Below are 14,031 nucleotides of genomic sequence, written 5' to 3' on the forward strand. Positions count from 1 at the left end.
TATTCATATTAGATGATGCTTTAAAAACAGAGATTTTTATGTGCAGTTTTGGTCATTGAAAGCAAAGCTTTTGGAAAGATTTTCCTAAATTCTGTTTTCAGTGGTGTTGTGTGACAGGGAAAACAGAGATTTTGGCTTGTTGTAACCTCATCTTGTGCGCCAATCATGTCATTGTCCGTGTGCCTTGATTTGAAGTCAGCTTTGTTTATGAGGAAAGGTGCCTGAATGTACTACAAAGCACACTGCTGCTACATAAAAAACTCAGAAGACACGCAGACCCCGTAGACATCAAAGGCGGGTTTTGGACGAGACCCGTCGAACTTCTACAAAGCGCAACCGGTACTGACGTTTCTGGCTTCTGATTGGCCCTCTGTTGATTAGGGATGCGCCTAACAGAACTCTTTCTGCGTTTTCATGTGGACAAAGATATTTGTGATGGGTCGTTCATGAACTATTCGTTCTTTTTGAACAAATCTTTAACATGACTTAGAAGAACGAGTAGTCTCGGAGAGTGATCTGTTCATTTTCTACTGGCCACCGCAAAACCTCCGTAGGTTATGTACAGGAAACAGAATTGAGTGATTCTTTCTCAATGACTCTTCTACTCCGAGCCGCTCGTTCTTTTGTCACATGACTGCTACAGACGCTATGCAGTACAATAGATTCAAAAGAACGAACGACCCAGACTAGAAGATAAGAGAGGTGAGCTATTTATCCTGTATATTATCATATGTCCTTAGCTACATTGTAATATTTTTATTACTGGAACTATAGCCAAAATTTGTGTATGTAGACGCATTGGGGGCCTTTTTTTAATTAAAAAAATTCAACATTTTATTTTATTTCTGATCAAAAGAACAAAATTGACTGAATGACTCAAAAAAAGATTCGTTCATTTTGATGAACGAGATTCAAAGAACCGAGTCACAAATGATTCAAACTTTACATTAATCATTTTTACACAAATCTAGTTGTGTGGACAGATTTATTTAAAAAAATATATATTTAAAAATACCCGGCTACATGAGGACATGGCCTTGGATACCCCATGTATTCACGAGGGTTTGTTCAAGTCGAACTAGAACTGCATTCGCCCTTAATTTTTTAGCAGTATATTTACAACAAATAGTTTGTAAAAATAAATAAAATACACTAAGTGTCTTAAAATTTATTTTAACCCATTACATTTTGTTTGTCAAGAAACATTATTAAAAAAATGGTGTGTTTTGTGTGATACAGCACTGATGTGTGTGTGTGTGTGTGTGTGTGCAGGTAATAATGATTAAAATGAATGGTCAACACTAATTATTTTGGTTTGCCAACTCAAGACACGCTCCCCAGGGGAGTTAAAGTTCACCAGAAACTTCAGGATTAAATTTATTGTAGCTGAGAGTTGCGTTACCTCACTAACCCATAACCCCAGCTCCTCAGACTGGCCGCTTCTCATTTGTGTGCGAAATTTGAGCTTTCCATCAAGCCACGCCCACTTTCCTTAGCCGAGTCAGTTTGCTTGGAGAAAAGCGCAAAAACAATAAACCTTTAATCCCGCTCGAGACGATGGAACAAGACATGTTTCAGGTAATTACCGTTAGAGCTTTGTTTACTCCAAAGTGCGTCAGTAAAGTATTTGTTTGTTAAAATATAACAATGTTGTGGAAATATTATTAAAAACTTGTACTCGGACGCGTTTTAATTGCAAAGTTCTCCTAGCAGAGTGCTATTATTAATAATATTATTGTTATTTAAATACAAATAAATTCGTTTGTCTCCAAAGCATTACGCATGCGTAAACGCGCGCGCTCGATTAACTGATGCGCGATAAAAATTTAACTAAAGAAAACTGTAACTTCTTTACAGGTGTTGAACCCGGAGAAACTCAAGTCTCTGGAGAAGTGGCTTCAAGAAACCAACACCACTATAAAGCAGATTAACGGCCAGCGCAAATATGGTGGTCCTCCTCCGGGTATGTGTGTGTGTGTGCCAGAACATAAATGCGCATTGGAATAAAACTTTTTTTTTTCTTAACACCTTTTATGTGGAACTAAAAGAGTTTTCTCTTTTTTCCCTTAACCATTAATAATTCTTTATTCATCTCTTAATTAACTAGAAAGTTCCTTCTCTGACGCACGCGCCATCAAACCTGCATGCAATTAGCTGTTATAAAACCTCGCACTCCCATTGGCTGACCAATTAACCCCAGGGGAACCATTTTCTCACATAGTTCTCACTCATTGCACTTTTTTCTACTTGATTAACACAACCGACCAATGTAATATAATAGTGAGAGCATAATATTAAGTACATTTATACGTACAATAAAGTCTGCCTATATATTTGATGTCTGATATCTAGCCATTATATATCAGCCAGAACATTATGACCACCTGCCTAATATTGATGGTATAGTTGGTCCACCTTTTCCCACGATAACACTGATGCACTGTGTCTTCTGACACTTTTCTATCACCACCAGCATTAACCTTTTTATCAATTTAATCTTCACAGGCGCTCCTATTAGATCAGACTAGGCTAGACTTCGCTTCCCGTGTGCATCAGTGAGCCTTGGCCACCCATGACGCTGACACCGGTTTACTTTTTTTTTTTCTTCCTTGGATCGATTTTGGTCAGCCAAAACACAGTATTGATGCTGATTTTGTTTCTTTTTTTATGTTGTACATGTAATACAGAAAATGTGTGGGCCAAAGAAAGCTACTTCTGAAGTTTATGCAAAATAAAAGTGACAGATCTTGCTTCCCTAAAATGTAAAAAAAATTGCTAACTTTAGCCGTTTTGGACAGATAATTTCTTTATTTGTCCCCCAAAAATGTCAAATTTTCAGCATCATGCTGTCTTGCTTTAAACAGCAAGTTGAAATGCGAATATTCAAACTTCTTTGAGTATTGATATTAAAATTGGTGTAAAGACCTGTAAAATTGTTGCTTAAATTAGTTTTTGGTAAAAGATTAAAAAGCAAAAAAAATCTGTAGTGTCTGTACCATGTCAAATTCATGTTGCAATATCTTATAAATTCATATCTTATAAATTAGTTTTATCTGAACGATGATTAAGATCATTGACAGATCTGAATTTTAAAAAAGTTGCAGACACCACATAAATGGGCATGAAATTGTATTTAGCAAATGTGTTTCTTTTTATTTGATTAAATTAGAACTGTGTATGCATATATACAAAAATAAAATGAAATGGCGATATATGATCCTAACTAAAAAAAAAATATTTTGGTGAAACACTTTTTAGCACCAGTACTATATTTTGACCAGGTATGTCCTGACCACTGTAGAAACAGAACATCCCACCAGAGCTGCAGTTTTGACCCAGCCCTCTATCCATGAAAATTTAAAGTCAAAGGCACTGAAATCATTATACTTGCCCATTTTTTTTTCTGCTTCCCACACATCAAATGGCTAGACAGCCGAGTCAGAGCACCTCCAAAACTGCAGCTCTTGTGGGGTGTTCCCAGGCTCCAGCGGTCAGGACATACCAGAAGTGATCAAAGGAAGGAAAACCAGTGACCTGGCCATTAGGTCATTACTGTTATTCAAGATTTAAGATTCAAAGAACTTTATTAATCCCAGAGGGAAATTGCTCAATGTGCAATGTGGCAAAAGGGGAACCTACTCAATATTAGGCAGGTAGTCATAATATTATGGCTGATCAGTGTATTAAATCTTGTAATCATGGCCCTGGCTTTAGGGTTAAAGGAACCCTTTTTATTAATTTTGGACCAAATGCAACCTTTCTGTGTCATTTTCATGGAAGTGTAAACAGCAATATTTTTTACTTTGCTATTATTTTTACAGAACGTAAACATCACGAGTATACAGTATCACTGCAGTTAGAAGGTATAGTTGTGGTGATAACTGTGTAGGTAATGCATTAGTGCTGACCTGGTAGTTGCATGAAAGCCGAAATCACAGTATGGACATGCGCAAATTATTTACTTTTAAAAGGTTGGAATTTATTACAGGAAATGTCCACATGGTCTTTAATTTATGTAGAGTTTGTCATTAATTCAAGGATTTCTTTATTAAAAAAAAAATTGTTGTCATTTTGAGGTGGGATAAAATATAAATATTGGCAACTATCATCCTAAAATAATTTGTGCCATTATTTGAAAAGAAGATGGTACCTTTAAGGCTGAGACTTTTCACATTTTAAGATTTTTTTACATCTACGAAGTCATTCATGTTTACATGATATTCTTGCAAGATTTCAATATATTGAGTGTTATTGAGTCATATGGCTGTTACCATAGAAACAATCTCTCTACTAGTCGTATTTTAAGAACTCAGCATTATCACGCCTCTAAACTTGGGGTTTGATTAATGACTGGAAATTTCTCTGCTAAAAGGCATCTAATCTATGATAAGGCTTGGAGCAACCTTGCGTGTTTACTTTAGTGCTATGGATATTTATCATGCTACTTAGCAAAGAGCTTGTCGTGAAAATATGGAATATGACTGTCTCGTTACAGTTTCTCTCAATTGCTTGTACACATTTGTGAAAAGAAAAAAAAGTCTCAGTGTCTCGAATGCACTAACAAATTTCCATAATCTGTTTTTCACACTGCATGAAAAGGTCTGGTGTCATGGTTACATATCATCTAGGAAATATTACATGGAAATACAGTGAATTTGGTACTGATTTATTTATTTAATTTGTACTGTTTAATGTTTGCAAGTGGGGGAAAAAAATGCTAAGATTAACATGATGATGCAGCCTTTTGGAGTGTTGCCCATGTCCACTGACCCTCTCCTGTCCACTGACCCTGTCCTGTCCACACTGACCTGGATAATTGCTTATAAAAACCATTTATCTACTTTTCCCATTTACTTGTCTTCTAATGTCTGTCTAGTTCTCTTCAACCCATTTTCTTTTCCTAATCCTCTCTTCTTTCTTATTTACCAGGATGGAAAGGGCCTACACCAGGTCTAGGCTGTGAGGTGTTTATAAGTCAGATCCCACGGGACGTCTATGAGGACAGCCTGATCCCGCTGTTCCAGAGCGTGGCTCCGCTGTACGAGTTCCGCCTCATGATGAATTTCAGCGGGCAGAACCGAGGCTTTGCCTACGCCAAGTATGGGGACGCAGCTAGCGCGGCCGCGGCAATCCAGGCTCTACACCTGTACCCGCTTCAGAGTGGCGTCAAGCTGGCTGTCAGGAGGAGCACGGAGAAAAGGCAGCTGTGCCTCAGCAGTCTGCCTCCCACTATGGAACGCAACGAGCTGCAGATGATGCTGCAGCAAATTGCTGACGGAGTGGAGGGCGTCACCATAAGAACCGCCAGGCCTAACGAGAAGGACGTCAGTGCTCTGGTGTACTACTCCTCCCACTATGCCGCCTCCATGGCCAAGAAGGTGTTGGTGCAAGGTATGCTGGGTTACAGGGGCTAGAATATGGAAAGCATCTAAGTGCACTAATTGATTCCTCTTTTCTGCCTGAGTTGTGTTTCACCTTTATGCTTTCTTACCAGTGAGTCCTCAATAAGTCAGTTTTCTTACTGATAAAGTTCTCCATTTACACATTACGTTGTGACGTTAAAGCATTATTTTATGATCAAATATTAATGTTTTAGCCTAAACAGTATTCTTCAGTTCACCTGTTCTACATGCATGGCTCATAAAGAAAGGCTCCCACATTTACACGATATCCAGTATAAAAAAAAGCAAATACGCTTCAGTTCATTAATGATTTGACATGGTTCAAGGCACCGAAGAATATAATTCGGTTCAGCACCGATATGTCGTTATATTTCAGATATGATTCACTTCAAGACCAATATGATTCAGTTCAGCACTGATATGATTCAGTTCTCTAAAGTATATGATTCAGTTCAGCACCGATATGATTTAGTTTTCTCAAATATATGATTCACTTCTCCCAAGAATATGATTCAGTTCAGCACCTGTATGATTCTGTCAGCGCCGGTAGGATTCAGTACATTGCTGGTGTGATTCAGTTCAGTGCTAAAATGGTTCAGTCAGCATCAATATGATTAAGTTCAGCACTAATAGAATTTAATTCGGCACTGACATGATTCCATTGAAATTTTACGTGGTTTAGTTTATTGGCGATATGCTTCTTTCAGCGCAGACAGGATTCAATTCAGCACTGGTATAATTCAATTAATAATACATTTAAATAAGAACTCGGTTGATGAGTAGACGAACAGCTTGTAGAAGTTCACGCTTTTTATTAATGTTAGTTCAGTGCATAATCACAGGAGCAGCAGGTCGTCTTTAAACTTGCACCGTGCATGCTTTTCTCATGTCCTCAGAGCAAATAGCAAAGAAGTGAGAAAGGGAAATAAATATTTTAAACCACACACTTAAAATGTCGAGCTAATGAACCTTTTTTTTATATATGCGGTGGTAACACAGGTTTATAATAATCTTAGTGTTCAACACCAACAATTTGCACCATATATTTAGTTACACGGAGTGCGAAAGCACCTAAATGACTGACGCCACAGCCGGTGAAATGGATAAGCTTGGCACATAATAATGTAAGGGTCCGGTCAGTGATTGTGATCAAAGATTGTTTTGCTGTGTCTAAGTGTCCCAGGTTAAAAAAAAAATACAAAACTTATAGAAAACTATGGAAGCGATTTAAAAAAATAGATAAATAAATTTAAATAAAGTGTTTCAGTTGCTATATGGAAGAAGTTTTAAGACAAACTCGTGGTCTTTGTGGTTCTTTTCATTTTGTAGAAGCGTGCTGAAAAATTTCACTCTTTTTTGTTTTGTCATTTATAGTCTACAGCTAACCTTTACCTTGGTGATGTATGAAATATGACAAATTTCATATTATGATGTATAAAGACGTTTTTGTGGTGTATAGTATGCATCACTGGATAAAGGTTTACTGACAAACTGGCTGGGAAACAATAAAAGAAAAACAACCAAAATACTATGCAACAAATATTACTTATTATTCCAACAATATAATCATATGTTTACATATACAATGTGTCAATCAAAATATTTAAAAAAATGTCATTTAAGAACATGTAAATGAAGTAAAATATGTAATGTATAGACAATAAACTTCACTTAACCTCAATTTATTATTCCTAGTGGCACCTGCTGCGTTTTTAGCTGTGATTTAAAAAAAAATAAAAAAAAATATATATACACTGAAAGAGCTCCGTTTTCAATGCAATAAGCTTGTGCTTTGCACAAAATGCAAAAACAAAAACAAAAAAAAGAGTCCCTAAAATTCATAAAATTGCTTTGCTTGGATTTCAATTAATGCTTATTTCATTACATTGACATATAGTATATACAGTACATCTAAAAAAATATGTATATATCCTGAAAACTTTCATTTCATAATTCAATTCAAAACATATAGCTCTCATATTTTAAATTTGTTACATGTTAACTGAACTATTATATAAATATACTTTTATGTTTCATGGCTTTTATTTTGATGATTATGGCTCACAGCCAACAATCCAATTATCTCAAAATATAAGAGTACTGTATTTCATTTTGAGTTTGAGTAAATTACTCTGTGTCTCTGTTAAGTTCAGTACACACATCCGCAATCACGTGGAAGACGATCATCATCGCCCTCCACGAGGAGGATGAGCCACAGAAGGTCATTACTGAAAGGGCTGGCTGTTCACAGAGTGCTTTATCAAAGTATATTCATGGAAATTGTACTAGAGTTGGACCAATTCAAGAACTGGAGAAAGGTTCACAGTAAAGTGAGCCACCACACACAGGTCTCTTCAGGAAATGGGCTACACCTGTTGCATTCCTTGCATTAAGCCACTCCTGAACCAGAGACAACATCAGATCCAACTTACCGAGAGTAAGGAGAAAAAGAACTGGACTGTTGATCAGTGGCCTTCATCTTTTCAGATAAAAGTAAATTTTGCATTCATTTGGAAATCAAGGACCCAGAATCTAAAGAAAGAGTAGAGAGGCACAGAATCCAGGTTGCTTAAAGTCCAGTGATGATTTGGGGTCCCATGTCGTCTACTGGTGTTGAACCATTGTGTTTTATGAAGTCAGTCCAAAATTTAACACTGCAGTCTACCAGGAGATTTTTACAGCACTCTCACGCTTTAGTTTGCTGACAACTTTTATGGAGAGGTCGATTTCCTTTTGCAGCAGGACTAGCCCACTGTGACAAAACTAACTAAATGGTTTGCTAACCATGCTATTTCTGTGCTTGATTGGTGAGGCAACTCACTTGACCTGAACCACTTGGAGGATCTGTAAGCCTCAGCAGTGCCACAGGGTGATTACCCTCTTACCATGCCACATTTATGCAGTAATTAGTTAAAGGAGGCCTGTATTGAGTGCATATATGAATGAAACTTTTTTTTTAACTTTTTTTTTTAGTTGATCTTAGAAAATTTCCTAACATTTTGTGATATTGGATTTCAGATTTTCGTAACCTGTGAGCTGTAATCATTAGATATTTTCAATTACTGTATTAGGCAGCCAGTGAACAGATAGTTTTGAATATGTTACAAGCAAGAAAAATGTTCAAGTGTAAGGAACGGAGCAATTTTGACAAGGACCAAATTATGATGGGTCAACGGCTGGGTCAGTGCATCTCCAAAATGAAAGGTGCTGTATGCAGTGCAAAAAAGGATGAACTTTGGGAAGATGGCGAACCTTACAGTACGTGTAAGAGAATCTGTGGCTAACATTTTGATGCTAGAGATCACAGCACACCTTCAGATGTCTAGTGGAGTCCATGCATTGATGGGTCAAGGTTATGGTGGCACTACACATTATTAGCCAGGTGGTTTTAATGTTATGGCTGATCAGTGTATCCCGAATCCACAAAAGGTGGAAAAAGCATGGTGCGTATAGTGGGATGCATATGCCGGGATTTCTTTTGTTTGCGGGTTAGTTTTTAACATGCAAGCTGCTGTGATTGAGGGCCAAAGGACAGAGCCGAGGGGTAGCATGTAGTGCTGTGAATATCTGGGTCAAAGGAAGCTGAAAGTAAATTATGGATCTAGTTCACAACATGCTAATGTATTTGAATAATAATTGGTATTGTTGTTTAATTATTTATTTACAACTGATCAAATCTTTTTCACCTATTTTAGTGGCTGTTTTGTTCTATTTTTAACTAATGAATAAAATAAAGACTTTTTCCCCCCCCCCATCCCCCTGCCCTTTCCTAGGCAACAACTCACAGACCATGTATAGTTTTTCTGATCCTTTCGCAGACAGATAATGAGCTTATACGCACGGTTATATAACTCTTCACAATCACAGTTTGATTAGTAAGAAAACAAATGGCTCATTCTCTAAGCTGGTTTGAGTTCGTGTCTGATTCAGGCATCAGTTTACAACTCAAATATACATGGGCGGATGTTGCGCGGCGCAGCGAGCGAGCGGCGTGCGAAACGCAGGAGGTTTTCACGGCTGCATCAGGCTGATGGTTTGGCTCGTCACGTTGCGCCGCGGAGAGCAGGGTGCCTGCAGCGCACGTCTCTCAAACGCCACGCTGAGCAGATCCTCCACTGACGAGCTTAATGCTAATTTATGCTAATCTGATGCAAATCAAGAAAGCTGCTGTTCCACATCATGACACAGCAGAGGTGGGAAAATAATTAAGGCCTAGCAAAGAGCAATCAAAATCCGAACATAAATCACTGAATAGTATAACAGGATGACAGGAATTATTCAGATTCATATTGACTTTAATTGGTTTTGCCTGCGATACTTTGATGTGTGGCCTTAGCCTAGTTTGTAGCAGTTACAACAAAGATTAGACAGAGATGAAACTTTTGTGGGAGGAGTTATCCCGGCTACGTCAAGCTGCAGCTAGAATAGTAAGGCTTAAAGACGCACAGATGTAAAACATCAAGCTTAATGAAGCGTGCGCCGTTAGTCAGCATCATGTGCGTGTTCATGCTATAGGCCCAAACAAATAATTGTATAATTTTAGATTAATATCCTTCTCAACAAGGTTGATTAAATCACAGCATTACTTAATGTTTATACATAGGTTGCGTTCATGTTACGAGCCACATTGTGATCAGTTCCAGGTTTTTGTTTTTTTTGTGAATGTCGTGACGGGTTACATTCATAAATACTCCTGACTTTTATCTGACATGACTAATATGGACTCGTCTGCCCTCTGAAACAGCACGCATACACACATCCATACATCTTTGCACGTACCATCTGGGTTGAAACACCTCATATTTGTGCTACTGCTTATTCATTTTAATCAACAGATGCAATTTCAGTAAAACTACGCGTAGGATTTTGCTCTGGAGGTCAGCAAGCAGTTAGTCAGCTGTATTTGTCGGGGTCCAGATTAAGAAAGAAAGCTAGACGCCTCACTTGATGAGTGATGTCAGCGAACAAGGCAAAAAGTTGCATGAATTCCATTCAAGTCACGTGACCCCATAATTATATACAGTCTCGCAAAATTGAGTACACTCCTCACATTTCAGTAACCACTTTATTTATATGTTCTCAAGGAACAATACTAGAAATTAAAATTGGATAGACTTTAGAGTAGTCAATGTGCAGCTTGTATAGCAGTACAGATTTACTGTCCTCTAACAATAACACAACATGCAGACTTTATTGTCTAAACAACTGGAAACGAAAATTAGTACACCCTAAGTAAACATGTTAAAACTAAAACTGTGTCTAAAGTGTCAATATTTTGTGTGGACACCCTTGTTATATGTCACGGCCTTAATCCTTTTGAGCATGGAATTTACTAGAGCTGCACATGTTGTTGCTGGGATCTTCTTTTTTTTACTCCTCCATAATGATATCACGGAGCTGTTGGATGTTAGACACATGGCCACTAACAAACACATGAACACGATGGATTGGACATGTGACTTTGCATGGTTAAAGATGTACAGCTGTTATCATGTAGTGTGTATTCACTTGTGCCAGCTATTTTGACAATAACTGCTGTATGTCGAGTTATTTTCAGAGAACAGATCATCTACACTGTTACACAAGCTGCACATAAAATATATACAAGTTTTATTTCCATAGTATTGTCTTGTATTTCTATGTAACAGAGTGTTTAGTCCTGTGTGGTGTTATGATTGAGAGTCTGTATCGCCTGCAGGAAGAAACTTCTCCGGTTCTCTGTGTTGGCCTTCAGGGAGCAGAAGCACGTTCCTGACCGTACCAGAGAGAACAGTCCAATGTTGGGGTGGCTATGGTCCTTCACGATCTTCCTGGCCTTGGTCCGGCACCTCTTGCTGTAGATCGGGTGCAAGTCAGAGAGCTTGGTGTGGATGATGCACTCAGCTGAACACACCACCCTTTGTAGAGCTCGTCTGTCCTGCATGGTGCTGTTCCCAAATCAGGTTGTAATGTTCTCTGTTAGGATACTCTCTATGGTGCAAGAGTAAAAGTTCCTAAGCACCCTAGAGGGCAACTAACACTGCCGGGACTTTTACCACGGTGTTGATGTGACAGAACCATAACAGGTCCTGCGTGATGTGAACACTGAGGTATCTGAAGCTGTCTACTCTCTCCGCTGGGCTCTTGTTGATGACGGGGTTCTGATAGTTCCTTTTCTGCTTTTTACTAAAGTCCACTATCAGCTCATTTGTCTTACTAATGTTCAGGAGGAGGTTGTGCCTCTGGGACCAGTTCTCCAGATTTCTAATCTTCTCCAGGTAGGCCGTCTCATTGTTGTCAGTGATCAGGCTCACCACAACGTGTCATCAGCAAACTTAATGGCGGTGGTGGAGTTGTATACGCAGTCATATATGCACAATGAAAATAGCATGGGGCTCAGAACACAACCCTGGTCTGCCGGTTAGTAAATTTGTGATCTTCTGGCGTAGAAATGGGTTGAGTCCCAGATGCTCTAGCTTGGTAGTGAGTGTGGAGGGAATTACTGTAAAGTGTTAAATGTTGAACGGCAGTCTACATAAAGCAATTTAACATAATTCCATTTCTCCTAGTGTCCAGGTGAGTGAGTGAGGTGAGAGATCTGTTGAAAGTGACATGATATGAAAAATTCCATGTTCAATTCAATACAAATAAAATAAAATTGAATTGAAACAATCTCTGCTTTATATTCAGGTAGTGCTAAAAGAAATTAGATCTGTGTCACATTACATGTGACTTACAAACAAATTGGACTTACAAATGAGCTCTCGGAACAGAACTTGTTGGTATGTTGGGGACTTTCTGTAGTGGAATTCATGAACTCTTTCCAGTTATTAGCTAACGCCAAGTTGGCAAAATTTTAAAAAATGTTAATCGGCCAACGCATTGGAATAATTCAAAAATCATAAGTGGAGCAACGAGCAGCTTCTTCAACAAGGGTAAATGAAAGATAAAAGAAAAGGCTAATTCGGATCTTACTGCAGTGTTGCTAGACTGTTGGAATTGTGAATCAGTTTTTCTGTTAAATAGCCCTTTTAATTCTACGTTTACAAGTGAGATTTTCCACATTTTTTGACCCACATTTAAAGTTACAGGAGTCTCTTTCTTGCTTTCTCAGCTTAAAACAGAACCAGGTTACCATTTTTTCTCTATCTTTCCTCAGCTTTCAAGAGGCTGTACGGCGTGTCCATCTCTGTTCAATGGATGTCTGGAGGGGCCAAATCCAGACACGAGGAGCATAGCGAAGAGAGTCCTCTCGTCCCTCCTGGTCTGAAGCCCATGGCCATGAATCCTTTAACTCCCCCACGACTCCGGCTCAGCCGAAAGCCAGAGCATCCTCCACCTCTTCCTACACCACCCTCTCCTCTTCACTTCTTCTCACGTGCAGTAGGGGGCCCAACCCCTCAGGGGAAGAACTTTATGTTACCCGTAAATGCCAGGAGTGTGGAGGAGCCATTGCACGACGCGGTGCACCAGCTGCGCTGGCTGTGTGAGCTCCATGGGTTCGGAGTGCCACTCTACAGTGTGCGCTACGACCACACAGGCCGCGACGGCTTCCTGTATTTTGCCTACAGGGTGGTGGTGCCAGGATTGGCCACACCGTTTTGCGGCATCGTCCAAGTCCTGCCCAGCACCTGCGCTAACAACATGGAGGCCGAAGTTCACCGAGCTGCTGCCAAGCAGCTCCTTAATCTCATGTGTCGGGCGAGAAATTCATGAGCTTTCAACCTTAGATGCATCCTAGTTTTGCATGAGAATGATGTTCAGCTTAATGATGTTAAAAAAAAAAAAAAATGTTTTTTGGTCTACCTCAGTTACCTTGGGTTTTGTGTTTTACCTTTTGATATGATGTTTTATAATGTTTTAATTATTTTATTCTTATTATTAATTTGTGTTTTTGCAGTTTATTTCAACTCTTTTCTTGCACCTTTGCGTGGTATTTAGATTTTTAGTTTTTTCTGACTTGAGTGATCTTTGCATGGTTGTGTTGGTTGCTTTGTGTGTTGCACTTATTAAAAAAGTTGTAAAAAATATTTTCAATATTGCTATGCAGTACATCTTGCAGGTTTTTAAATTTAGGCTTCTGCAATGGGACTTAGACCTTGCTTATCTACTTAAAGAGAGTGACGCAGCAGCGCTTTAGTTTGACCAGCTCACACTTACTATGTTGCACACAGTGTTCACACAAGCTGTACATATACACATCTATATTAGAGTTTATATCCAAATTTTAAACTTATTATTTAGATTTTCATAAATGAGGTATTGCACTTTTCTTTGAGCAAAAAATTTCCCATTTATTGTTTACGTGTGATTGCTTCTGCATTTGCGTTTCTAAATCATACCCAGGTTGAAATTTGGTGCATAAAAAATACTTTTCTAAATACCAATAATTATCTAAATATAGACAAAGGAAAAAAAAAACACCCCAAGCAATATTTATTCAAATATATTCAGACCGAGGTCTCCTCGGAAGAATCATTTGTCAGGAGAAAATGGCAAAGGCAGAGTAAAAAATAAAAATCCCACAGAGTGTGAAATTGATCTATTTGTCAGGGAGAATGATGATGCTTCAGTTGGGAGAAAACAATCAAAAAGCTGCAAAGTGAGGAGTGCAAAATTGAGGTGTTTTTTTGTTGTTGTTTTTTACAAC

General features: G+C 38.5%; 1 protein-coding gene across 1 annotated transcript; it reads left to right on the forward strand.

Annotated features, from left to right (window-relative positions):
- The first annotated feature begins 1,456 nt into the window (after positions 1-1,456).
- Positions 1,457-13,411, forward strand: dnd1 (DND microRNA-mediated repression inhibitor 1). The gene is made up of 4 exons (XM_053486061.1): positions 1,457-1,578; positions 1,858-1,963; positions 4,930-5,391; positions 12,541-13,411. The coding sequence occupies exons 1-4, from the start codon at positions 1,558-1,560 to the stop codon at positions 13,095-13,097; spliced, it is 1,146 nt and encodes a 381-aa protein (XP_053342036.1). The 5' UTR covers positions 1,457-1,557; the 3' UTR covers positions 13,098-13,411.
- Positions 13,412-14,031: the final 620 nt, after the last annotated feature.

This window comes from Clarias gariepinus, chromosome 2, assembly GCF_024256425.1.
Source record: "Clarias gariepinus isolate MV-2021 ecotype Netherlands chromosome 2, CGAR_prim_01v2, whole genome shotgun sequence".
Classification (NCBI taxonomy): Eukaryota; Metazoa; Chordata; class Actinopteri; order Siluriformes; family Clariidae; genus Clarias; species Clarias gariepinus.

Bases quoted from the DNA above. Each gene is read 5' to 3' on its own strand.
- dnd1 (XM_053486061.1), top strand. From the start codon at position 1,558: ATGGAACAAGACATGTTTCAG. The intron at 1,579-1,857 runs GTAATTACCGTT...ACTTCTTTACAG, and splicing joins TGGAACAAGACATGTTTCAG to GTGTTGAACCCGGAGAAACT. The intron at 5,392-12,540 runs GTATGCTGGGTT...ATCTTTCCTCAG, and splicing joins CAAGAAGGTGTTGGTGCAAG to CTTTCAAGAGGCTGTACGGC.